The sequence below is a fragment of the Chenopodium quinoa genome, unplaced genomic scaffold (assembly GCF_001683475.1).
Source record: "Chenopodium quinoa cultivar QQ74 unplaced genomic scaffold, ASM168347v1, whole genome shotgun sequence".
NCBI lineage: Eukaryota > Viridiplantae > Streptophyta > Magnoliopsida > Caryophyllales > Amaranthaceae > Chenopodium > Chenopodium quinoa.
Window position 1 is genome coordinate 3,071,291 of NW_018743391.1, and position 26,781 is coordinate 3,098,071.

The 26,781-nt window shown below is 34.7% G+C and overlaps 4 protein-coding genes across 4 annotated transcripts; 1 reads left to right on the forward strand and 3 right to left on the reverse strand.

Annotated features, from left to right (window-relative positions):
• The first annotated feature begins 1,678 nt into the window (after window positions 1-1,678).
• Window positions 1,679-6,526, forward strand: LOC110738793 (protein ENHANCED DISEASE RESISTANCE 2-like). The gene is made up of 3 exons (XM_021919226.1): window positions 1,679-1,840; window positions 3,661-4,620; window positions 5,928-6,526. Exons 2-3 carry the CDS (start codon window positions 3,677-3,679, stop codon window positions 5,929-5,931), a joined length of 948 nt encoding a protein of 315 aa, XP_021774918.1. The 5' UTR covers window positions 1,679-1,840; window positions 3,661-3,676; the 3' UTR covers window positions 5,932-6,526.
• Window positions 6,527-8,431: 1,905 nt separating this feature from the next.
• On the reverse strand, window positions 8,432-10,248 carry LOC110738794 (RHOMBOID-like protein 13). The gene has a single exon (XM_021919227.1). The coding sequence runs from the start codon at window positions 9,746-9,748 to the stop codon at window positions 8,933-8,935; it is 816 nt and encodes a 271-aa protein (XP_021774919.1). The 5' UTR covers window positions 9,749-10,248; the 3' UTR covers window positions 8,432-8,932.
• A 1,054-nt stretch (window positions 10,249-11,302) lies between these two features.
• Window positions 11,303-13,481, reverse strand: LOC110738549 (11S globulin seed storage protein 2-like). The gene is made up of 3 exons (XM_021918950.1): window positions 13,225-13,481; window positions 11,797-12,517; window positions 11,303-11,641 (listed from the first exon to the last, which is right to left on the reverse strand). Exons 1-3 carry the CDS (start codon window positions 13,418-13,420, stop codon window positions 11,488-11,490), a joined length of 1,071 nt encoding a protein of 356 aa, XP_021774642.1. The 5' UTR covers window positions 13,421-13,481; the 3' UTR covers window positions 11,303-11,487.
• A 1,595-nt stretch (window positions 13,482-15,076) lies between these two features.
• LOC110738795 (lysine--tRNA ligase, cytoplasmic-like) lies at window positions 15,077-24,461 on the reverse strand. Its single transcript, XM_021919228.1, has 17 exons — window positions 24,220-24,461; window positions 24,052-24,130; window positions 23,525-23,590; window positions 23,222-23,387; window positions 23,037-23,130; window positions 22,717-22,802; window positions 22,081-22,199; window positions 21,934-21,996; window positions 20,550-20,675; window positions 18,700-18,982; window positions 18,509-18,605; window positions 18,246-18,402; window positions 17,018-17,161; window positions 16,857-16,925; window positions 16,630-16,773; window positions 16,429-16,496; window positions 15,077-15,409 (listed from the first exon to the last, which is right to left on the reverse strand). The coding sequence occupies exons 1-16, from the start codon at window positions 24,306-24,308 to the stop codon at window positions 16,431-16,433; spliced, it is 1,848 nt and encodes a 615-aa protein (XP_021774920.1). The 5' UTR covers window positions 24,309-24,461; the 3' UTR covers window positions 15,077-15,409; window positions 16,429-16,430.
• Window positions 24,462-26,781: the final 2,320 nt, after the last annotated feature.

Here is a 26,781-nt window from a genome sequence, read left to right on the forward strand (position 1 = left end):
AACTGAAACATTAAAAGGTATATATAAGAATGCATACCTGATTAAAAAAAGTATTTATCCAGCGAGAAAATAAAGGGCATCTAATTCGCCAAAATAAAGTTTTGTCGAAGGATGTCCATTAGAGTGACCCATTATAAAAATAATTTTTTTTTTAAAAAAAGGTAAACCTTTTTTTTTTTTTTTTTTGAGAGGGGAAAAAAGGGTAAATCTTTGAAAGTCTTAAAGTGAGGAGGAAGAAGAAAAGGTTATGAAAAGGAGGAGAGAGAAGAAGATGATTTGTTTTGATGCAATAGTATATGGCAATTAGAAGAACTATTTATAATGAATAACTAAAATTAGGGTTTACTTGTTGACAACCTAAGGTGGCTTAGTGAGTTCTAATGGATAGGATTAAACCACCTATGTGTAAAATGAAAAATGACATTCCACATCAATCTTATATAGTTTTATTAACAAAAAAAAAAACTCTGTAAGAAAATTTATTTATTAATTATTAAAAATAATATCCCTTCTTTTTATATGTGGTTGATTCTTTTGGATAACAAAAATAAATGTGTTCCCACTAGATAAGATATGAAATCAAACCCATAAGGTAAAAAATGATACACTAGGATGTACCAAATCTTTAAATAATGGCAATAATAATAATGCAATCAACATAGAATAATAAACATATACTCCCTTTGTTTTATAAAATTCTACTGATTTCTTCCAAATCAAAAATATTCTGGTCAATCAAAAAAAAAAAAAAAATATATATATATATATATATATATATATATATATATATATATATATATATATATATATATATATATATATATATATATATATATATACTAGATGAAGCCCGTGCGATGTGTTTGAATTTTTAAAAATAATTTTTTTATACATATATTTAAGTGCTAAAATTTGTTATATATTTAGATAAAATTCCTAATATCAAAAGATAATATTTTATATTTAATTAATTTAAATTGGAAAATCTCATTCGCCAATTTTGCTTACGTGGTATTTGAATTATTTAATTATAAAAGATTTTAATAATATCCTATTTAATTGGTTACTACTAAAATTTATAATCCTACCTGGCACACTAAGAAAATTAGATCCTATGTGGCTCTCTAAAAACTCGGGAAAAAACTCCCCTTTATATATATATATATTAGATTTGTAGAAATTTTAAATGATGCGTTTCATTATGATACTTCAATGTTGCATAAATAATATAAACCGTTAGTTTAATCAAAATAATTTATACAAAAATGTATCATACATAGTTCATAAGTCATAACCCTACTCGATACCAGTCATACATTTACCTTTTCTGATCATTTGAGGATACGTGTCTTTAAACTATATTCCAATAATTCCCCGTTCACTTCACCTTATTTTTGCTGAATTGAAATTAATTTTACTGAATTTAAATTATTTTTCTAAAATAAAATTATTTTTTTATATTGATTTTAAGCTATTTTTTCTTCTAAAAAGAAGTGAAACTACTATTAATGAAATGAAATTATTTTTACTAACGGAAAAAAAGCCCATTTAATTCGAGCCGGGTCTACCGCTCGGGCTAACGGGCCGTGCGGCGGTGCACCCATCTTTGCCACCACTTTTCTTTTCGCTAAAATCTCAGGACTCAGCAATCTGTGGGTCCCAATTACAAATTTTGCTGCTCCTAAATTAATTTTCTCTTAATTTCTTCAAAAATCAAATCTTTTCTATTATTTCATCCTCCATTAAAAATCCCCATTCTTTTCTTTTTCCACTAACATCTGTTTTATTTTTATATTTTGAATTAAAGGTAAAGAAGGAGTCGGATCAATTTAGCTTTGAGGTCAGATTTTCATTCTTTATGATTTTAATCAAATTAAATTTCATATTTTTTTTGGTCACTTTTTTGTGTAAGAAATTAAGAATTCTCTATCATATGATTGCTTTGTAATCTGGGTTTTTTATTTTTTGTTTTTATTTTTGTTTTGGTAATTATTCATATTATGTGGTAATTGCATCCTTAATTTGTATATGAACTAATTTTGTGTCAAATATATCTCAATTTTTGAGTGTGATAAGATTGCTTTTATTTTGGTTAAGGTGTTATTCTCATTAGAATGAATGATTGACTTAAATTTGAGCTCTCCTCCTTAAAACAAATAAAAGAAACGTATAATAAAATGAAAAAATTGTTACAATTGAGGAAGTGAGTCTAAATACCCAAATTGTTAGTCTAGTTTATGATGACCAGGAAAAGAATACATGGTATCTAACTATTTATTGGAAGTGTGAATGGAATAGGTGATGCTATAACTTAGTTGAAGAGCTGCTAATATGTAAGCCATCAATGCGAAAGAGAGTAATGCAGGGGTAATATTGCAATTCGAATGAGACTACATGATGTTATTATTAATCTATGTGTGATCAGATTGATATTTTATTGAATAAAGGAGGAGTTGGGAGAAGAGATGAAGGTGGGATTAGAGACTGGAAGAGTTATGAGAAAATGTTTACTTGAATAGTTTAATTTATTGAACTTTAAAGTGAGACATATGAATAATCTCTATTGTCTGTGAGTACTACAAAGGATGTTTTGATGATTGTATATAGTTATTGATTAATATCTTGCTAAATTGTCCATTTCGGAAAGATATTAATCATTGACACGGGTGAGATTCGTGCTCCGTTTAACCTTTATCCTTCCCTATTTTGAACCCAGCTTAATAGATTCTCCGTATCCAGATAAGGGTTTAATATCTTTATAGGTCTATGAGTTATGAGTCAAAGACATTAACTGATGTGAACTTTGTAGATACATTAATGGTTTTCTTCCTCCCGTATCTAATTCTATGCTTCCCGTGTCTAGCAGTGTTTGAGGTCAGATCATTAAATGAGATGGTAATATAACCATAATAGCCCCCCCCCCCTCTCTTTCTCCTTCTCCCCCTTCCTCCTTCCTAAAGGGGAGCTTGGGCTTGTGATGATTGGTTTATATGAAAAATTGCTTCTTATGTTCAAATTGTTTGATTGATATTTCAGCAATTCGCCATCTTTGATATGCCACGGCCCTCAAAATCATATTTTTTTTCTACAAGAGATGTTCCAGCTGACTATAGATCATTCTTTTTGCTCACTTCCTGAATTTAGTTATGTTCAAATTTATTTCTTGATTGATCATAAACAAAAGGCCGACCCCATTTATGGGATTAAAGCTATGATTGATTGAGATCATAAACATAAGGGACGAATCTAGTATGGAACCATCATTCAATTAGGACAAGTCCCTCCTCTCTGATTTTGAGAGTTAGGTTGCTTACCAACCCCCTTCCTCCCTCCTAGAGGGGAGGTTTAGCTTGGGATATAGAAATTAAGTTGCTTGTGCAGTGATATTTTACCATCTCTAAGACGCCACAGCCCTTTATTTTTCTACCAGAGATGTTTATGCTGGCTTTAGATTATTTATTTTGTTCGCTTTCTATTTTGCTTATGTTCATATATATTTTCTATATCGATCATAGACAAAAGTGGCAAATTCTTTTGTTTTTATTTATTTTATGTAACTTAGTTTGCATTGAGAAGGAAGAAAGAAAGATTCGAAACATTGAATGAAACTAATATCTTACTCTCTATGTATTCTCTTTACCAACACAATCTTTGTTACAGATAGCCTTCTGCGGTAATGGCTAAGCATGATGATAATGATGAACCTGAATGGATAAGAAGGATATTATCAGAAGGTGCTGTTCCTTTGCTAGAACCTGACAACTGTCCCAATGGTTGGGCTTCACCTTCCGGTGACATATTTAAGGTTAGGGGTCCAGAATACTTTACAACTAAAGTGAAAGTTCCCGCTGGGGAATACCTTTTGAAGCCTTTGGGCTTTGATTGGGTTAAAAGTTCTTCGAAGATTTCTGAAGTCTTAAAAGATCCAAATAATCGCATTAGAAAAGTACTTGACAATGAATTTCCAGAGGGAAACCGACCTTTTGTTTGGGCTTTTAATCTTCAACTCCCTAGTAAAGAGAACTACAGTGCTATTGCATATTTTGTGTCAACTGAACCATTCGTAGAAGGTTCTCTGATAGATCAATTCATTAAAGGGGGTGATGGACTTCGAAATTCAAGGCTTAAATTGATTGCAAATATTGTGAAAGGGCCTTGGCTTGTTAGGACAGCAGTTGGAGAACAGGCCATTTGCGTAATTGGACGAGCCCTTTCCTGCAAGTATTGTGTAGGAGAAAACTTCTTAGAAGTGGACATTGATGTTGGCTCTTCTGTAGTTGCTAATGCTATCGTTCATCTAGCCTTTGGTTATATAACATCACTAACAGTTGATTTAGCATTTCTTATTGAGAGCCAAACTGATACAGAGCTTCCTGAGAGAATCCTAGGGGCTTTTAGATTCTCTGAACTTAACCCTGATTCAGCACAGTCATTTGAAGCATCATCTGTTGCGATCCCTATTACTTCATCCACAACACCTGGTATAAGTTTCTGGAAGTCACTTGGACAAGGCTTCACCAATCTTCTTCATCCAGGTGCTAGTGAAGCTGGTGCAGTTGTTGACACTCAAGTGAATGGAACTTCAGATCATGCTGATAATGTTGAAAACACAAAAAATACGTAAGTACATCCATTGCTTAATGTGAACACCTTATATTTTTGAAGTAAATTGATGAGTCTTTGTGAGACCTTACTTCCCCGCCGGGAAGGGGGGGGGGGTTAGAATTTTTTCTTATTTAATTAGCAGTTGTCCAGAATACTTGTGTCCTAGGATCAATATGATGACTGACTCCTTTACATATAACAAAAATTTCAACTTATTTTCTCTTCGTTTTCCAGATTTTCAATGATGCTTGGTTCTGTATAAATTGTATGTTTTCAACAGAGAATCAGGACTTTCTGATTCTTTGTCACTTGTATTCATGCTCTTTCTGAGGCTGTTAGAATACTGGTTAAATTACAGTTAGCGTAGATTTTCCTTTTAAATGTTCACATTTCTTCTCACCAAAAGTATGTATGAGAATTAATGTGATGATAGTTTCAGTATATATTAAGATGTTCACTGGGTGAATTTATTGTCGTCTTCTCTAGAATAGAGTTCTGAATCTTCTGATATCTAACTGGAATTGATCAAAATACTATGCTATAATCTTAGTATCACAGCTATGAAGAGGGATACACTTGGTAATAACTTGAACACATCTTAGAGTTATGTAGATCATTTTGTACTAACTTTGTTATGTTCTTAACTTATATCTATATACTATAAAACACAATATTAGGTTGGAAACACTTTTTGATGATGAATATATAGAAACCATGGTAGTATTTCTATATGAAGCAAGGTTTCTATTTTGATTCAAAATATAAATGGAAGTATAATTTCATAACTAGGACCTATATTACTAATATATATGCACGTGATCCGTGCGTGAGATTTCATTTGAAACCAAATAATGGTATAATAGGCAGTTAAAAATTTGGACACCAGGTCCTTGTGAGTTAGCTTATACATATTACAATAAAGATTTTCCAAGAGGCAAAGTTACATTCTGATGTTCAAGGGTATGCAGGTTATCGTAGTTTATGCTCCATAGAATGGATTAATGTGACCAATGAATTGATTTGCGACTAATTGAGTTTAATATAAACATAAGATAACCATCATTCAGAGCATGAAGGGTACTGCTACTCTTCTTGTAATTTGTTCGTTAGGAGAGGAAATAGGGTACCATCAAACTGACATCTATGGCTTGAACCTTGTGTTAGTATATTATTCTTTCCACAAAGCAATATTTTGTTTTTATTGATCATTGTTTTGTGCTAATTGACTATAATTCTGATTTTTTGCTTCTCAATTGCATATAGAGGTAATATAATGCTGTACCATCTTGTTGAGACGCTTACATCTAAATTGTTGGTTGCAGATGAACCAGGTAGCTTCGGGGACTTCAAGCACATTATAATGCTCAGAACAGTAGTGAACGATTTGCATGATTGCAATAAGGATTCTACATTCTCGTTGTCATTGTTTGTTCTTCATGCTGATTCTTTTTCATGATTCTGTCACAACCTCCATGTCAGAATTCAGATTTCTTTCATTCATTTAGCCCAGTCTAGGATACAGCTATAGCTACAAATCTTTTATTGTTTGATTGTTATGTACAGTTTTAAACTCTAAACATGAATCTCAGTTTATTTGTATGTTGCTTATACCTGGTTTCTTTTTAGATTGAATTCTCACTTGTTTTACACAGTTTACTGAATGGAAGGACTGAAGGTTGTTTAGGAGTTTCAAGTTTTCAACTGGCCGCCAGTTGGTTGTGATTTTCTTCTGACCGGTTATCGGCTTACAGTTCTTGGAGTGGACCGGGCCAGAAATTCCAACTCCCCACTTGATACAAAGAACGACGAGTGGAAATTGTAATAAGATGATGCTTTTCCAAAGTTGGAAAACATTGCATATAGTGAGAAATTTGTTTAGCCAAAGTTTTGTTTGCTAATAAAATGAACTTATTTTTCGTAATCTCAATGTTATGATGAAATATGTACCGATATGAAAATGATTACAACAGATGAATAACAAATTTATGTATGGTAATGCTGCAATATTCAGCATATCTCATGATAGAATCATATAATATGGCCTTAATTGATCAAAATATGGATATTGGAACAAAAGAGAGATTCTTTATTTAAATCTTTCCAAATCTTACCAACACTCTGAATACAGGAGAAATACGAAGTAAAGGCTAACTAGAATGTATAATTGTTCATCTGAGATTCTAAAGAGAATTACAAAAATAAGCACAGCTTCAGCTTCGCTGAGATAGTTCATGCTTCTGAGTTACAGCAACTTCTGAATCTCATCCTGTGCAAGGAAAATGGTTGTGTCTAACAGAAAAGCGAACAAGAGATTTTTAAACCCTACACTTTCACGATTCATATCAAACCGTTCCAAAACAATGTGCTACTTAAGATCCCAAAGAAAGAGTACATTAGTATTATAGCCAAATTCCTTCAGAATGACCCCAAACAAGATGTAAGTATGAAAAAACCAGTTCGTTAAAGGTCAAAATTCCAACAAACCAAATATAATAAAATAAGAACTAACAAGTAATGCCATTCAGAGTTATATTCACCTGCAAGCCTAACTGCCCAACAGAGCAGTGTGAAGGTTGGTTCAATATAATGATAGAGATAGATTTGAGAAGTTAGGGTGATGAAGACAAAGAAACAACTCACAATCCAATAAACAACAAAGGATCCCATAAAAGATCACATAGATAAACTTGGACTCATTTGAAAAACTAGGCAGTGGCTAAGCAATAAAAATCCCCATTAAAACCTAATTACACATAACCAGACCAGATAATTTCATATGGTACACCAGAGTTAAGAGTTTGACCAAGAGATACCATTAAAATACTACCTTCGTTTCTTATTATGCGCAACAAATGGGTATTATTTGTGAGACATAAATTATTTCTTTGTTGCACATAATAAGAAACTGAGGTAGTATGTAATATTATGCAGATTAATTCCGAACATGGTCACAAACACTTATGACACAAGCTTGTCCTTAGGAGATATAGAAATCTGAACATCCCATTCATTACACTCAAAATGCAGTGGACTTAAAGAGTATTGTTAAGTTGAATTTCAGCCACAACTCAACTCAACAATCAGCCATGCCAATAAATATTTTTTCCTAATGTGATCCTTTTAAGCCTAGAAAAGAATGAATACATTTTAGAGAGAATCTTTCTCATTATAAATAATTGATATAAAATAATCCACATGATATTAAGTTATTGACAGGACAAAAAGGCATCAAGGAATGGGGGTTGTTCTGCAAAACTTGTGCTCTACTTACGGTTCAACAAACTACTATGATTAAATGCTAACAAATGAACATGAACAGGTTAATTAAATATCAGCAAACTACTTAAGGTTCAGCAGAATGCATCTTTCAAGGATTACTTGTTCAATTTGGAAATAAATTCCCTTATAGCATCACCTTAGTCGGCTACCATTTCAAGCTAAGAAAATGTTCTCCGGGATGGATTTGGATAGATCAAAACAAGAATGAGACTTTTTTTTTGTAATGTAAGATTTTATAGATTTCTCTCAGTTTGTGTAATCCTCATGAGACTACAAAGAAAACCAACAGTTGCATAAACTAAAATGTGATATTCAAAGTGTGAAGTTCACTGTTGTGCAGCATTTGAAACCAAACCAGGTTTCGACATGTCTATGAATCTAAGGCCGGATATAGAACAAATCTGAACCTACATTAACTACCCTGCATACAGCTATGCCAAAAAAATGTTCACATACAACAGAAACTAGAGATTGTGCTTCCTCATCAAGATCAAAAGTGACTACAAAAGTAAAAAGCAACTCTTATAAGTAGTTAAGTCAGCCAAAATAACAATATTGACAGTTGTAGGATGGTAATGATTTCAAGAATGCTTAATTATGTCCAGTCATGTCCCATGTACAAAATGGAACAATATTATAAGAATAAGATTTTCTCCCTCTATTTCCCAGCTGAAAGATAAGATGCAAACACACTCATCTGAGTTATCCCCCAACCCCACCCCAAACATACAAACTCTCAATTGCTTTACCAAACAATATACAAAGATATTGTAATCCTAATTTAAAGCTGACCTTTAATGAGCCAGCAGAACAGGTAATATATACTGCACCATCAATTTGTCAAAATCTTCTTTATCCAGGCTGGTTGAACAAGAGCAAAAAAAGTTGTACATTCCTAAAGAGGTCAGCAAATGCAGAACAAGCTGTGGCTCCCAGAAAGTCTAAGGATCGCATTAAGAAACCACCTCATGTTCAAAAAGAGTCAGCCAAGCATGGTATATATCTAGAATTCTTGCTCCAATCATATACATTGTGAGACCATTAAAGTTTAAACCAATTCAACGCCTCCTGCTGGCACTGAACTCATCTGCAGTGTTCTACCGTTGCCAGGTGCAAGAAACCGAACAGTGGGCAGTGAAGTTTCAGAAACAGATTCAATCTCAAGGAAATCAAAATCATAAGCACCAGAACGCTTCAAACTCCCAACAAAAACAAGAGCAATCCATCCTAACAATGTCAAAGCCCAGTAGTTGTTCATCCCATGAATCAAACCCCATCCAATAGCATACCCAACAATAATTCCTGACAAATGCCCAAGAAAACTTGCTTGAGGAACAATAATCGACGTGAAGATAAGCGATTCAAATGGTGCAAAACTAATAGGAAGAGAAAGAAGCCCAAACAAATTCAATTTAGAAGAAGGTTGCTTCACAGACAAAATCGTCATCCACCCAAAAACAACACAGGAGTACCCAACAGCCGTTACTCGTCGAAAATGCTCTAACTTTAGCTTATTAATCAGAATATGATAAGCCCATAACACCAAAACTCCAGATAATACAATCAACACAAGAGTGTAATGAAGATAAAACTGAAACCCAAGACCAATATCCCCTAATTGCTCCACAACACCAAGACTCCAAAGAGCACTCATATTAAACACAAGATGAATCACGCTAATATGCGCGAAGGCCGATGTAATTAACCTCCAATGATGCCCTTCAAGAGCAGTTTCATAGCTCAATCCAACCTGAGAATACCCAATATTTTTCTTTTGGATATAATACCAAATTGCACTGCAAATTGCTATGATACAACTAGTTGCTGGTTTTTCCAATATCTCATACATCAATGGCTTCCCCATTCTAAAAATAATTAAACCCTAGTTTTTCAACAAGATTAAGGGTAATCCCAGGTCATAAATTGCAATTAAACCCACTAAATTAAGCTTACGAATCACACAATCAAGGGTTTTACGCAAAATTTTTGAGAAATTAAATCCAAGAATCAATCAAGAGATCAAATTGTTAAGTAAAAATGGGTAAAGATTACAAATTTGAGAAAAGGGTACCAAGAAATGTACCTCAATTAACGAATTCCAATGAAATTTCAACTCCTATGAACAGATTAAGTGCAATCCGCAAAATTAATTGGGGTAATTTGTGTGTTGAAAATTAACAAGGGTTTTAAGTTTAAAATTAAAATAGCTGCAACAAAGAATTGAATCACTCGAAACAAGAGAGAAAAAGATGAAGAGAAAATAGGGGCACCGACGAAATTCTGGAAGTTATTTTTGATTGTGGCGTAAGCAATAAGCAGATGGTTCGAGAGTCTTCCGTACCTAACGATTGAAGGAAGTGGTATGTGCACCTCCCTACCTAGCCATGGCTAGGTTGATCGAGCCACGCCTATTTGGGCACATAGCCGGAATCGGACTATTGGTTGGAAGGTGTGAATCTTGTGATGAACATAATTAGATTTGGGTCGGGTTTTATTTGTCTTACAGAGTATATTAAGTAATTACTCCGTACTTTACAAAAAAAATAGGTTGATTGATGTACCAGCAAAAGGTTTAATTAATGAAAACATTAGAGATCTATTAAATACTCGGTAATTAAATTCAACTAACAAAACAAAGATGTTTTGAGTAAATACTCCGTATATAGCATTACGGAGTATAATAAATTGGTACGTTCACTATATTTCACTTTAATGTCACGAAGGGTTGTGGTATCTAAGACTCCTTATTTTTACAATTGATCATGGCACATAAAGCATTATGTGATCAAATCCACTCCCTCGATTTTTAAACGATTGACACATTAGTCTTTTTTTTTTTACTATTCATATACATATTGAACATGGTTTTTGTAATAACGTATAAAAAAACAAATTTACTATCATGCAATATATTGTTTAATAGGAATTAATATTCTTGATATCAAATTTTATTACGTTTTTTTAAAAAAAAAATTAGTTGTATATATGTAAGGTCAAATTAGTGCATTGACATAATGACATTGTCAAATTGACTGAAATATTTAGAAACGTATTAAGTAATAAAAATGTGTATAAATACCTTGCATATAAGACCTAATTTTTACATTTGAAATTAGGTAGCCCTTATTTTCATAACTTATAGCAATTATTTATTAATCAAATAATTTCACTCTCTTGGTTCACGTTCTCTAATTTAATCTCAATTTTTTTAATTTTTACTCAATCTTCATCATGCTCTTAGTTCACATTCTCTAGTCTAATTTAATCTCGATTTATTTTTTTAACTCAATCTTCATCATGCTCGTAGTTCACATTCTCTAGTTTAATCTTAACTATACGTGGAGTTTTATTGAATAATGATAAATACTTGGAGAATGGAAGTAATTGTTGATCATGTTGGACAGATAAAAGGGAAAACCAAGATTAATAAAAACTGTAAGTATAAAACTCCATAAAAACACAACCAATAAATTGTTCTTTAACTCTCCATAATATAAATGAAATAAAATTCTCAAAACCAATATCTATTGTGCGAAAAATCGCTTATTCTAAAACATTATTACGCGTAATAAATTTCTTGCAAGTAACTAATTTTACGTCTTCTTAATTTGGAGGGGGGAAGAAGATCTCATCAGAAGTCCTCTTCGATCGAAACTGCTGCTCGATTTCGGTAGGCACCTTAAAGGCTGCTTCTAGCACTTGTGGTGACAATGCCTTCCACACCGAAGTCTTCCCGGCCAAGTGTGTAAAAACAGGACTGCAAGCGCCACAAAAAAAAACATTTAAGTTACGTGTTAGAATTTCATGTCACATTTTAAATGTACGTATACTTTGCTTAAGGTAAGAAAAATAAACATAGAGAAATTCCTAATGTTGCGTATCAAAATATACCAAGGCAAAGAAGGTACTTACTTTGGGGTACTAATGATAGAAAACCACTCTAAACCTTCATCATCAGCAATCTTAGAAACCACAAAGAACCTAGGCACAATGAACAAATTTCCGGCCTTGACCGTGGTTTCCAACACCCTCTTACCATCAACCCCAACGACTTGCACTCGGCCACTCCCTCTAACAATGTAGGTCACTTGAAGGGCAGAGTCACAAGAGAACCCGGGCGAGCACATAGCCTTCCCATTGAGCCTAACAAGGTCAGCCCCAAGGCCAACCTCACCCACCAAAGGCAAGTTCTTAGTGTTCAACACTACAACTCTTCCTCCACCCTTGATGTCAACATCCAAAGGTGCTTCCTCGCAGTTCAACACCATCCCATCGCGGTGTTCCTTCCTTGGTTCGGGCATATTATGGGACTCATCAAGCTTGACTATGCCATTAGTTGGTTGGTTATTGACTAGGGTCTTGACTACATCCTCGGGTAAGTCCCATGCTCTCCCTACAAACTCGGGTGTGAATCCGGTGAAGATTCCATTGGCTCCGGTGAGGTGAAAATCAGTGAACTCACCGCGCTTGTGAGCCTTGGAGGTTTCACCTAAGAACAGGACAGTAAGTTCAGTGTCCTGTTTGTTGTACCACCATGTGACAACCCCGAAAGGCAGAGCAATTGCATCTCCCTTCTTGATTGCAATCACCTTCTCCTCTTTCTCAGGGAGTACAATTCCAGCTACTCCTTCACCTAATTATGTAACAAAAAATCATGTGTTAATGTTGCATAAATCATACCACTGAAGTATATATGTACAAAAATAGTAACAAAAAGGCGGTGTTAGGACACTATAATTGACAGCCTCTTGAATCAGAAAGTTACACTTTGAAACCAAAATAAGATCATCTTATGGAATTAAACAAGGTCTCATTATTATCAATATATAATCAAAGGATCAGGTCAGCACAAGCAATTAACAACGAGTCTAAAATTGACTTTGTTTGACCATGTAACACAAACAATTAACAACATCTAAATTACAAACTCTAACACTTTTCGTGTTACACTTTGTCATAATAGTACTAACATACGTAATTGGTCGAAAAATAATTGTGCAATAAACCTCTACATACGGTTTATAGATAATCATGTGTTATACTCGATCATATATTCATATGCAATCGTAATAACACTTGTAAAGAAGCAATTGTTCGTATTAATAAAAATTCGATGATGTTGAAAAAAATATAATAAATATTCAAGTTAAGTTAATCAATATAACAAGTATTGTATACAGTTATTCAAAAACTAATAATTATTACGGAGTACTAAAAATTTTAAACACCTTAATCTATATGAAATTACTAATACGTCAAATTTTGTAAACATTAATAATCCTAGGAAAAAAAAAAGTAAAAAAAAATTGAGGGTATTTCAAGAAAAGATTAATATTATACCTTGAAGAACATAAGCAACCTTGGAGGAATCGGAATAACGAGGAAGCGCGAAACCATGTTTGTTAAGAGAAATCATAGCGGCTCCAATGTCACCTTCCTTAAGCATGGGAAGTTCAGAGGGATTCCATGAATGGTAAGAACCGCCTTCGCCTCCATAGATCTTCTTTGACAACTTTGGGGACAAATCAAGCTCCATTATTTTTGGATTAACAAGAGAAAATAGAGAAGATTTTGAGGGTTTGATTTCTTAGAGGACAATTAAGTCAATGAAGAGGTACGTAAGAAAAAGAGAAGAATTAAGGGGGTATTTATAGGTTTAAATGGTCTAATAACAATTACATTATGATAAGGATTATGATAACTTGGATAAGAATATAAAATTTTAATTATGTAAAGTAATTTTAGATAATATTTCAATAATGATTTATTTTTGGGAGGATTCTACATTAAATAGGATTTTTAAAGTTTATTCTATATGGCCTTGGGGTAACGTTTTTAGTAGCAAATTCGGATAATTTTATATTAAGTTGGATAACCTATATATATTGAATATATGTTTTTAATTTAGACAAAATTGAAATTTAGTTAACGTATTTTAATATAAATATATTCGCCTAATTTGCATGATATCTAAACTTATTTAAGGTAGTTTTGGATAAAAATATTATTCACCTAATTTGCATGTATCTAAACTTAATTGAAATTATCTAAATTTTAATTAAGGCAATTTTGGATAAATATATTATTATTCACCTAATTTGCATATATTTTACCTTAATTACCTAAACTTATTTGGACATGTTGTAATGCCATGTAATCTAATCTTGTCTAATTTACAAAAATATAGACTTTGATGTTAAAGGAAACATTTTAAGATTAGAATTTTGATTTTCAATAACCCATACAAATTAAATTGATTGCTATATTTTGCTACTATTAAGCTAGGTGAATTGAATATACCTTTTCACCAATCAAGGCGTTAAGATGCAACCCTTGGTTACTATGGAGTATAAAATAAAATAAATGGTGTTGTGTCCAAGATAATATTATGGTATAAAAATAACGTATTATAGAATATAGAGTACAAATTTAAATGCAAGCCTACCATGCAACGATTAATAACTACCAAAGTGCCAAGATTTAATATTATAAACCTATCAATCACTATGAAATACAAAGTATGACTAATAAATTGACAACAATAATATTCTCATAGTTTTGTTTCTTAACAAAATTTAACATTATTATTTTTGTTCCTTACACAAAGTATATCACCATGTATACTCATAGGTAAACAACAAGGAACAAAGTGAGTAGTATTGGTTATGACGGATAAAATAAGTCATTTTTATTTGAATGAATTTAATTTAATCAATCATTTTTAAGTATAAGTTGATTAAATTAGTTAAATTTTACAAATAACTGATTAATGAGACACCAACCAATATTCAAACAAAGTAAAGTCTGTTTTGCCTTTTAGTTTCTTTATTGGTTTTTTAGTTCTCTTTGTCAAAAAAAACACAAACAATAACCAAACATTTAGAAAGGATAAATTCATATTTTTTGTATTTTTAATCACTAAGATACAGAGTAGGCTCTAACCTATCACACAAAACGACTAACCATCCCTTCATCTCCTACACAATAATCAACCAACATCATCAAGAAAATTGAGCAAATTTTCATATGCATTGCACTGACGAAAAAGTTAGAAAGATATTAGAGGCGGTTTTTTTTTTTTTAAAGGAAATTTTTAATTTATTTATTATAATATTATTTGTGATAATCTGGACATAATATGACATTGGCTTTTCCCGACTGATACTGTAATTTTTTGAATTATAACATGAGATTAGACATTTTATCCAATCTATGAGATTGGACAATTGTTATTCTAATGGCTTCATGTGTAGGTATAACATCAAAAATCAAGCACTAATTCAGCTAATTTAGTATATGAAACATAAAAACAAACGAAGGAAACAGCCCGACGTAGTATAAATCTAATAATATGCAGAAAATAAACAGATGTTACTGACACTGTTACAAAAAGCTGAATCACACGTTCCTAGAGTAACAAAAATGGAGTAGTATTGAAAATGATTTACGATTCAATTAGCAAGCCACCTAAATTAATCACATAACATTTGCCAGTGGTGTCAACAAAAGTGTTCTTCAGCTCCAGCTGCGAATGTCCCAGAAAAAAGATGAACAACTATTAGTATAAATGTTGAGAATAAAGCATATGACAGATTGAACTGCCAAAAATAAACTCCATAAGCATTATTGTGACTTGAGGATTGGGGCAAAGCAAAAACGGTTAGTTGTGTTCCAGTTATAAAACCAAAGTCGGGTTATGAATCTAAATTTCTGAAACTTCAGAAACAAAAGGAGACAAATAATCTAGTAAACACACATTTTCAACTATATCAATGTTCACCAGCAACCTTTTTGGTTTCGACTTTCCTTAATTCCTCCCCAATTTCGTACTAGTATTTTGTATCTACCATAATGTCACATTTTCCTCTACCAAATGAAGCTTTTTCCAGGAAACCCTTAAGTTTGCTGTCACTGCAAGTTTCTCTCTAACAGCAACATTTTTTTTTCATATTCCTCTGTTAATAGCAAGTTACTCTTGAGCACTGTCAATCTGTAATAGCTGCCCCCACACACTTTCTTCTCAAAACTACCAATCTCTATCATCTTGTTAATTTGGACATTAAAAACAAAGTCACATGCCAAATACTTCCAACCATGACATTTAAGATTGTATATCCACTTAATTTTCACATCTTTTGAAAGTATTTTAACATCACAGAAAAATGCCCATCTACATAGTACATGATGCTTGAGGACTACTAACATATGATATTAGGTAATGAAAATTAAAATTGAAAGCTTGCCAGCATTATTTAAATAGAAATGCATAGGACTTTAGGAGCACGTGGCTCAAAGCTAAAAATCACATTTCAGCAAACTAGAAACTTTGATGATCAAAATGTTATGGTGTCTTATCTACCATATTTTAACAATTTAGTCCAGTCTCAAATTAAAAAATAAAGAGCAAACTGAAATTGATGCAGCGGCCCTGCTAGCTCGGGTAAATGCAATTTGACTAAAATCTATGTTGCCTTAAACATTAACAAAAAAGGCATTTTGTCTACAGATTATGTTTAGCTTAAACATAAAAAAGAGCTGAAGTACCTTTAGGCTTTAGCTGGTGTGGTTGTAGGCTCATCCTGAGGCTTCATAGCAGGGAAGAGCAAGACTTCCTGTACATGCAACACAAGAAGTCAGGCCTCAAATAGGCAACCATGAAATTTAGGACTACAGAATTAATTAGTCGCATGCACCAACATTCACATGCAGAGAAAGGTGTGCACAAAGAAGGAACCAGAATTTAACCTTTATATTTTGGGAATCTGTCAGCATCATTGTAAGTCGATCAATACCCATTCCCCATCCACCAGTAGGGGGAAGCCCATACTCAAGAGCTGTACAAAATGTCTCGTCCAACGCCATTGCTTCATCATCACCAGATTGTCGATCCTGAAAAATAGACGAGAATTTTAAAACAATCTTGGATACTGAGATAACCAATATTTCAGTAATTAAGATCAAGCTTTCAGCACCTTCAGTTGTTCAGCAAATCGCTGGCGTTGTACAATAGGATCATTTAGTTCAGTGTACGCGTTGCAAAGCTGAGCAATGAAAAAAAAACACTTAAATTAAGCAAAATTGGAAGAACGCCAATGAAATGAGAAGGACAAAGGTCAGGGCGCCAGCCACATACCTCATGCTTGTTCACAAACAATTCAAAACGCTCAGTCAACCCAGGCTTTGACCTGTGCCATTTAGCTAACGGACTCATTATCTCTGGATGATTAATGATAAAAGCTGGATTTACGCAAGTTTCCTCCAAAAAGTGTCCCACCAACTGCAAATAAGATTAAAGCATAGTAAGTTTCAGAGGAGAAGTGGGGGGATAGGGTGGGAACAAAGCAGGCACAGAACCAGGGGGATGCAAACAGCTGAAATAACTGATGAGGCAAAACTGTACTTATTTATAATGGAATAATATAACCCAAAACAATCTTTTTGTTTTTTTCACAAAGGCTAACAGGCCTAACCTATGTTACTCGGACTCTTTCATTTACCTCACGTGTCCGTGTCGACACGACTCATGTCAGACACCGACACCGACACCGACACTTGGATACTTCATTTTTAACTAAAAACACAACTTTTTTCAAGAAAATGGGCGAGTCCGATGCTTGGACACCCGTGTCTAATTTGACACTTCATCCGAGTCCAAGTAACATAGGGCCTAACACTATGTTTGGATAGCAATTATGAATGGATAGCAATTATGAAGGGAAAGGGAGCGTAGTGGAAGTAAAAGCAGGGAGGGAGAGGGTAAACTTCTATTTTCTTTCTAAATCTTTCCAATGTTGAAAGGATTTCATTTATTAAAGTTGAAGGAAAATGCCAATTCCTCCCCTTCCCTCCTTTCATATGCTATCCAAATAAGGGATGAATATTCCCTCTTTTTTTTTCCAACTAAATTCCACTACTTTTTTTTTAATCAACCAAAACCCCACTATTCTTTGTATGACAAGTTTTAAAGTGCTCCTTAATTTGGAGAACAAATCCTAAATTAATTAGTCACAGCCTAAACATTGCTTTTGTCATAAGAAATTAGTCTCTCTCACACACACATACACATACACATGGGCCTGTAAAGAAAACTGCCCACAGAACTTCCCTTGAGCTTCACCAAAAGCAGACAGCTATTGCCAACAAGTATGCAACACAAATGGTTTCCAACAGCTATTATCAAATACAAATATTGGATTTCAGGTTAAACAACCACAAACATTAGAAAAATTTGCCAAACAACAGCACATGCTATAAGATTTGCATTAACCATCTCAAATAAAAGGGTACTTTGATGTCAAGGCAATGTAGATATAAATAATATTTCCACGTCCATATCATCATAGAGAAAAATAGAAACTCACTTTATCCAATAAACGAGTAGTTGTTTGTGGAGGTGGGCATTTCACATCATACTTTGCACATGCATTGATCAAATATTGAGTAGTCTCTTCACTAGCTAAATCCTGGGGTATGGACAGATTTGCCATTTTCTCTAATTCCTCTATCATGTCAATCCTCCTGCAATATAAGGATTCAAAGGGTATTTAATATATGCAATTTTCAAGACCTATTATTAAAACACTCTAAGTAAAAATAATCAAGATGGTATTAACAAGACACATACCTGTATGGAGGAGTGAAATCAATCTCAATAGGCTCCTTATCTAGCCCATTTGCATGAAACTTAATGACATAACCACCAGTCAATTCCTTCACCATCCCTGTTGGAACACAAATGGTAAAGAACTTAAGACCATGCATGGAGAGAGGGAAAAAAAAGAGTTCACCAAGATTATCTATCTCATAGGTGCTTACCACTCAATAACTTTTCAGTCATCTCCATCAGATCATTATAATCTGCAAATGCCATGTAAAACTCGCATGAGGTGAACTCAGGGTTATGTGTCAGGTCGATACCCTCATTTCTAAACAGCTTCCCAATTTCATAGACACGGTCTAATCCACCAACAACTAGCTCCTTCAGATACAGTTCGGGCGCAATACGCATATATAGCTTCATATTTAGGTCATTGTGATATGTCACAAATGGGCGAGCAGCCGCACCACCAGGAATCATGTTCATCATTGGTGTTTCAACCTGAAGTGAAGGAAATAAATCGATTTTGCATTATAAATAGTTGATGAGTGTTTCCAGGCGTAAGAAAGGATTCCAGAGATGAAGGATGATTTAGCCAGTTCCATAATGACAATAAGATAATTAAGAAAAAAATAACAATGTAGAACATGAAATTTCAGCAAATACTCCACTGATTTATGCATCAAAATTCTAACAAGTATGCCATTATGAAAGGGTAAGGATGTTTATAAGCTAATCGGGTTTACTAGAAGTCTAGAATTCACCCATTAATCAGAAGATTGCAAATGGAATTGCCAAATCATATTTATTCCAGATAAGGGACTGAGCATTTTCGAGAACATTAACAGTTTATCCATCTTGATAGTTTTATAAGAAGAGAAAGGGGCAGAGGGTAATAACTTTAGAATAAATAAGACATTGGTAAGGGATCTAGTTAGAGGATGTACTTATTTCCTCTACATAAAGATATAATGGGTTGTCATAGGTTCCTCCATCAAGCCCTAGCAGCCATCAACACTACCTCACCTCATCCACCAATGATTTATCTTTGCCTGTATTTGAATCTTAATAGCTCTAATTCATTTTACTCGATCCTTCTGCAGTCTCAGTATTAGTTATTAACTAGACATAACAGGCCTCAACAGGAATCAGCATTGGTTCCACCCAGCCACCATCAGTTTATCCATTACTGCATATATTAATCATCCGGTAACACTTCAAGTTCATGGAACCTCTGATTTTTATTAAAGGGGTTCGCCTGTCTAAGGGTTTTGGTTCTTAGTGTTGTAAGCTTCTCATTCCATACACATGCTAATACGCACATTTTCCATTATGTCCAATCCAGCTCTTCTAATATAACACATTTCTGGCCATGTCTAATCCTGCACTAACTTTTCAGTCCGCAAAAAATCAAAACAATGGCAAGTTGGCAACTACAGACTTTAAAGCAAAAGCTTGGGTTAAAAAGTAAGGAGATAATTAGAAAAGGGAAAATATAGGAAAAATAAAGACCAGATAAAGCCCCTAGAGGCACGATACCAAATTCATTGATAACCACTCTGCCTAGCAAAGGCAAAGCAGGTGGCTATACCAATCCAGAATACTATTATGACAAATAAATAATGACAGGCACAATAAGAAAGTGAACAGCTACAATGAAATACATGGTGACATATTACTAGTAAAAAATGAGCAGAGTAAACAGATATTTTGCGGTCCCAGTAAGTGCTGATCAGATGCAGTTTTGACCTGCAATCTGTACTTCAATGATTAAGCTATTAATGATAATTTGCTATAATCATCTGATGGTAAGAGTAGTGCCTAGTGCAGTGTTAAAATTATGATGTTATCAGTTTCCCATGCACATGACAAATATTTCCTTGATGTTCAGCATAATAAACTATTAGTACAGAACTAACAAGCACAAAACATTTATTGTTGTGAGGATCAAAGAGAAGAAAATGCTAATCCCTTAATCACCCAAAAATAACGAAAACATAGAGAAAATTTTCTTTTCAGAACCAAGAGGATAGCACAAATTTTCAACAGAGAAGAAACAGAAATTTACCTCTAGGAAACCAAGATTGTCAAGAAACCTCCTGATATATTGAATAATCTTTGAACGGGTCCTGAAAATTTCTCTGACCTCAGTATTTAACATCAAATCCAGGTATCGTTGACGATAACGGGTTTCCTACAAATAAAAAGAGAACAAACATGCAATCAGCATGGCTACAAAAAAAAAAGAAACCTCTTTTTTTTTCCAAACAAAGAAGTAAAAGCTGTGCAGGAAACAAAACAATGCTTCATTCCCATACACAGCAGACAGCAATAAGCATTTTAAAATTGTACAGCTTGGCAATGCTTAATTGCTTGACATTCCTATAGAGAAAACCTCAAACATTAAAATGTAGTGTCATACCCTATACAAAGAATTATGCGGACCGTAAAATAATATCCAATATATTAGGACAACAAAATAGATAATCTTCCTTTCTGTGAGAACTCCAAAGACTAAATTAGTTCAAGGGATTCTAGAATGAGGTATGGGTTTGAAATGGATAATGCCCATACCATGCACGTAGTTGACAAAATACTTCCTCCGTTTTTCATTAGTTGATGAACTCAAACCATCTCATCATTTTAATTCTCTCAAGTCTTAAATTTACTCTTTCCCCATACATTTGTTCCCCTCTTTCTCCACAGAAAAAACCAGTAGGCATATTTGAACAAACCATTCATTTGATACAGATTGATTCGGTGAGAAGCAATGGTCAACAGACACCAGAAATCAGAAGAGCAACAACAGCCAGCGGATAGAGCCAAGCATGGTTAGACGCTACGAGAAAAGAATAGGAGACAGCCGCTACACTATTTCGGGTCTGTTTTTTTTATATTGGTTTCTGGAAATTGGAAAGAACGACAAAGCATATCAAGGAAATTTTGGTTACGGATAACAAATGTACATTTCCAAATACAGTTCCCTAGCAGGGAACTCAAAGGAAAATGTTCATGTTACAAGTCTGCAGCTTACTGCAAGTAATGATGGCAAAAACAAACAGGATAACAGGGATTGAAATATTTAGTTCGGCTACAGCATTAAATCATGAATAGCTTTTCACATTTACATTGTAAAATCTGAACCAGCAAAGCATCATTCAACCAGAGCACAATAGCAATTATCATTAAGTGGTCAACCAACACTATACACTACGACATAATTGTATGAAACTATATAATTAGTAATGGTGCAATACATTAGGCGGCAATACAGTGCTATGGAAAAGGGAGGAAGACTTCCTCAATTAGGAATTTGATTAAATGCACAAGCCCATAGCTCCTAAAGTAAAATGGTATAACATAGGAGCCAGAAAGCTAATTGCATGCTGGCGGGATGAAGTAAGCAGAGGGAACAGTCAAATGTATAACTTTGCAAAAAAAAACTCTAGTACCTGATCCTTCAAGATGTACAACTCAGGATTTCTTGTACTTCCTGGGACCCAGACTTCACCTTTCTGAAATAGAATAATACATTATAAGTAGAGCTGGAAAGCTAAATTGGCACTGCTCAAACAAAGGTAAAATTTAACTATCTTTACATTGGCGTTCTCTGAAGCAGCAGCAACACCAGGCTTCTGTCTAGGCATCATATGGAGGCAATGAGATAAAACAACAAAAGACTTGGGGAAAATACTTAGTTCCCCTCTCTTTGTTTTCCCTGCATCGGAAGAAGATATGTCAGTCCATGAGGAAAGGCTGACAAGATTGACTGCTCATATAGGTAAGGTGACACTGCATAGGAAACTCAAAGAAGACTAGGGGGAGAATTGATCTACAACTCTATAATAAAACTTCAAAAAACAACTGACATTGAACTTTCTATACTTCCCTTACAGCAAGAAGTTAAAAATTGACACTTAAACATCCATCCATTTGAAGTTTTACAAACCTAATGGTAACATTAATGAGAAACTAAGTACTACGTATTAAGTATTTAAATTAAAATTTTACACAGGGACACCTGGCAAAAAAAATGTAGTTTTGCAAATGCTAGACATATCTCACCTACCCTAACAGTTCCCCTCCTTCCTCCCCACCCCCTAAAAAATATATATATACGTCGGATGCGTGTTTGTGTAAAAGATAGATAAAACAATACAGAGCATTTATCTCCAAGCATTAATTGAACAGAGACAAGCTTTTTCAGACAAAATCATAAATTTTAAAACACAAACCTGGGAATCCAGTTACACCAACTATATCACCACGTTTCACAGAAGCGTGGAACTTTGAAAATTCAGCTTCGTCCAGCTCAGAAGTCCTGCAAAATGTAAAAGTTACTAGTGTAGAGTAGATTTGGAGAGACCTAAAGATGAATTCCATAAAAGTAACACCACCATACTACCTCACCACCCCAACCCCTTACCACCAAAAAAGCTCCTTATGTAGGAGGGTGTCATGTATCTTGTTTCATTCATAAATTCTACGAAACAAACATTACAACCATGTATGCATTATGTGAAAGCAGAAGATCAATAACATGGTAAACAATTACCTGGCATCAGCCATCACTTGGACTTTGACACCTTCGCCATGCAAATCATAAAAGAAAAGCTTTGAAGATGATGCACGCTTGCTCATGATTCTCCCTTAAAAAGAAAAGACAACACATACAATATCAAAAATATGCTAATCATTCAACGACCCTCTAATTTGCCAAAAAAACTTAACATTCCCTACCAGCTATTGATACTTGCACATCCTCAAGATGGTCCCCATTGTTCAAAACACCATACTTCTGAATATATTCAGGGATACTCAATGTAACAAAGAACTTGTGTGGGTAGGGATTGATTCCTGCCGCCTTCTGTGCATCCAGCGATTTCACCCTGTTCTCAAAGTATTGCTGCCGCAAAACGAAAAAACCCACAATTCAATAAAATCAACAAAACAATCCTGTCTTCAAAAGATTTGCCTAATAACAATCGTGAACACGACCATGAACTAATCAAAGCTAACAAAAATGTCGAATAAATTACATACAGTAGGGTCCATATCCTCATCGTCAGCTAATTGAGCCTTCTGACCTTGAGAGCTAGGCATTGCAGCCTACACACAAAACAAAAGTTTCAAAACAATTAGCAAATAAAATCATTAAACACTATATATAGAGAGAGTGTTTACAAGACTAGTCTTAAATCTGCGATAAATATCATCTTACTATAATATCTATATCTATCACTCACTAAGTAAGTTGCACTTCTTTCCGGATAAAATTCAAATAATTCGAATCAATTCCAAAGAATTTACACAATATTCATACAAAAACTTCACAAAATCAAAATGTCAGAATACAATTTACAACATTATAATCACATTTACCAAAATTAACTCAAATTCCAAATAATTGATAACTACACCTACTTAGCAATTCATATTCATATACTATTGATTCATAGAAAAACTTCCAACAACTATAATTCTGGTCTAAAATGTAAACACAATTCAATCAAAATAACAAAAAAAAAAAAAAAAAAACCAAAAAAAAAAATCACAAATTATCCAAATACCTGCTTAGCAGCCTTCTCCTCCTCCTTACGACGACGCTCTTCTTCTTTCTGCTTGTTCTTCATTTGCTTCTTTAACGCACTAATTCCAGAAAAACAAAATCAATCAAATTGCAGTACAAAAATTAAAAAATAAAAAATAAAAAATGAACGAATTGGATGAATTGATACTTCTTGCTGAGTTCGGGTTCAGGATTAGGGTTAGAATCCATAGACAAATTAGCGACGGACTTGGCAGCGTCGTCGGCCGGAGACGCCATGAATGACGACGGAGAAGAAGAAGAGAGGAGAGAGAAAGAGTGCGGTGGTTGAACAAGGGCGGCGCTGAGAGTGAATACAGTGAGATAGAGAAGGAAGGTGTTAGGGGTTTTGGTTTGGGCTTTACAAATGTTTCACTTCGTAGAGTTATTTTATGGAGACATTTTTTGTTAAGTAAATAATACTAACAATTTAATAATTACTTGGACACCAAGTAATTTAAAAAAATGACTTCTCAATGTTTAATTTAAGAGTAACTAATATTTACCCCGCACGATGTACGGGTTGATTTTTTTGGTTAAATCAATCAAAATCTTAATCCCATAAATGAGATAATTTTTTGGTTAAATATATGTTTTCAATTAAATACTTGTACTATTATGTATTTGGTTTGTTCTTTGATTTTTTTTTAAATCAAAATATGTGTTGATATAAATTGTATTTTATTAGTAAAATGAAATACTATGTAAAATAATGCAATGCTGTAGGGAATAAATTTCAAGCGTTAACCCCTAGCTTGAACCCCACTGTGATCATACACTAAAGTACGGTGGCGTCCAAAAGGGAAGAAGATAGAGCAAAAGAGTCGCCAACAAGTTTTAGGAACTTGTAAACCGTTCATAGGATGAAGGTTACACCCCTTAACGATCCAAGAGATCGTCAACTCCATAAGGTCTTGAACCAAATAAGGGTTGGGGGATGAAGGTACAAATCCAACCTAAAAGAGATTGAACCTGCCCTAATAATAGGCCTCTACTTTATTCTGATCGTATTCATGTGCGCTTTTTAATTAACATGCAATCAATAGGTTTAACCCTAAACCTGTTTAATCTATGTTGGTTGAATATTAATGCACAAACAAACTATTATTGGCGATCACTTGAATTATAACCATAATTAACCCTAAACAAGATTATTAATTATCTTATTAAGCGTGATTACAAGTACCAAATTCCCTTTAACCTAGTACTGGCACGCATCCCAAGGCATATAAATATGCCCATTAATCCTCATTAAGGGGGATTACGCACATTTAACACTCTCACCTAGAGAGACCCAATTACTTTTATTTCCGCATTAATTACTCCTTAATCAAGTACTAACTTGACCGTCGGAGGCGGATCTCCAATCGTCCGGAGCATCCGTTTGTTTTGCAGGTACAGGCGTTCGGTTCCAGTCTCAGAATTGTAACTCTCCCGCAGGACATCAGAAAACCCCGAAACATTTTGGCGCCGTCTGTGGGGAGAGTACTTCTGAGATGGCATCCACGTCTGTACCCTGGACGACCCTCAAGTTCAGTCGGACCATGATACTGAGGAAGAATTTGAAGTTGAAGCTCACACAGCTTCAGACGGGACCCTAAGGGCCCGACACACCCGTCATACCGAAAGGAGAGAACGGGAAGATCTTCAAACTGGACTCAGTGATCCAGCCGGCGCACCGCCTATTCAGCAGCAGCCGGCTAATGGGTCTGCTCCCATTACAAGAAACGAACTCGTGACCTTCATGAGGGGCTTCAAGGGAGAGATTCAAGAGTTGCTCAACAAGAAGCCGCCTGCTCTGGCCAAGGAGCAGTCGGCTAAGAAACCTTCCTCTTCAGGGAAGAGGAAGCCTGTTCAAGAACGAGAGGCGACCCCTCATCCTAACTCTAGAAAGTGGAAGCCGTCTGTCCTTGATTTCACAAAGTACCGCTTTCCTACTCCAGGAAAGAGGAAACTTGTTCGTCATATTCAGGCGGACGGGTCGAAGAAAACATACACAGATGCTCGGCTATTGCTAGAGCAGAAGAAGAATGACCGATTGTCAGAGTCGGCCTCTACTTCAGACTTCCAAGACAGTCTGCGCAATACCTCGATGAGGTATACTCAGTCGCATCATGAGAGTCAGGCAGGCGGTACCTCCCGTCAGTTCGGCCTTCATAGTGACCAGGCGGTACCAAACTTACCATTTATACCGCAACAACAATATTTTTCGCAGCCACCTCTGTTTGGAGGGTATGCAGCAAAGAATGTCCAACCTATGGACTGGCAGCTACGGTTGCTTAGACTTGGGGAACAGTCGTCGGCCTTCTCCAAGGAAATTACTGAAGCCGCTCAGCCGGCCAAAGTGAAAAATGTATTAGTAGGCGCCTATGACGGCACTACCAACCCAGAAGACCATTTGATGGCATTCACCAACCTGATGTACCTTCAAGGGTTGGATGATCCCACTTGGTGCAAGTGTTTTCCAGCGACTCTCAAAGGAATCGCACAACAATGGTTCGGCAACCTGCCGACTGGTTGTGTGAATAACTTCAGGACGCTTGCTTACTTATTCACCTCCAACTTTGCCATGAACATACCTGCGAAGAAGACGACCCTTGATTTAGGAACGATTCAGCAGGGCGAGAAGGAGGGGCTTCGTTCTTACATCAGGCGGTTTAACCTGATGAGAATACAGATTCAAGGGTTACCGGATGAGGTAGCCTATACTGAC

Coding starts and splice junctions, on each gene's coding strand:
- LOC110738549 (XM_021918950.1), bottom strand. CDS start 13,420: ATGGAGCTTGATTTGTCCCCAAAGTTGTCAAAGAAGATCTATGGAGGC. Junction 12,518..13,224: donor GGTTGCTTATGTTCTTCAAG/GTATAATATTAA, acceptor TTACATAATTAG/GTGAAGGAGTAGCTGGAATT. Junction 11,642..11,796: donor TCTATCATTAGTACCCCAAA/GTAAGTACCTTC, acceptor TGGCGCTTGCAG/TCCTGTTTTTACACACTTGG.
- LOC110738793 (XM_021919226.1), top strand. CDS start 3,677: ATGGCTAAGCATGATGATAATGATGAACCTGAATGGATAAGAAGGATA.
- LOC110738794 (XM_021919227.1), bottom strand. CDS start 9,748: ATGGGGAAGCCATTGATGTATGAGATATTGGAAAAACCAGCAACTAGT.
- LOC110738795 (XM_021919228.1), bottom strand. CDS start 24,308: ATGGCGTCTCCGGCCGACGACGCTGCCAAGTCCGTCGCTAATTTGTCT. Junction 24,131..24,219: donor GAACCCGAACTCAGCAAGAA/GTATCAATTCAT, acceptor TTCTGGAATTAG/TGCGTTAAAGAAGCAAATGA. Junction 23,591..24,051: donor AGGAGAAGGCTGCTAAGCAG/GTATTTGGATAA, acceptor TTTTGTGTGTAG/GCTGCAATGCCTAGCTCTCA.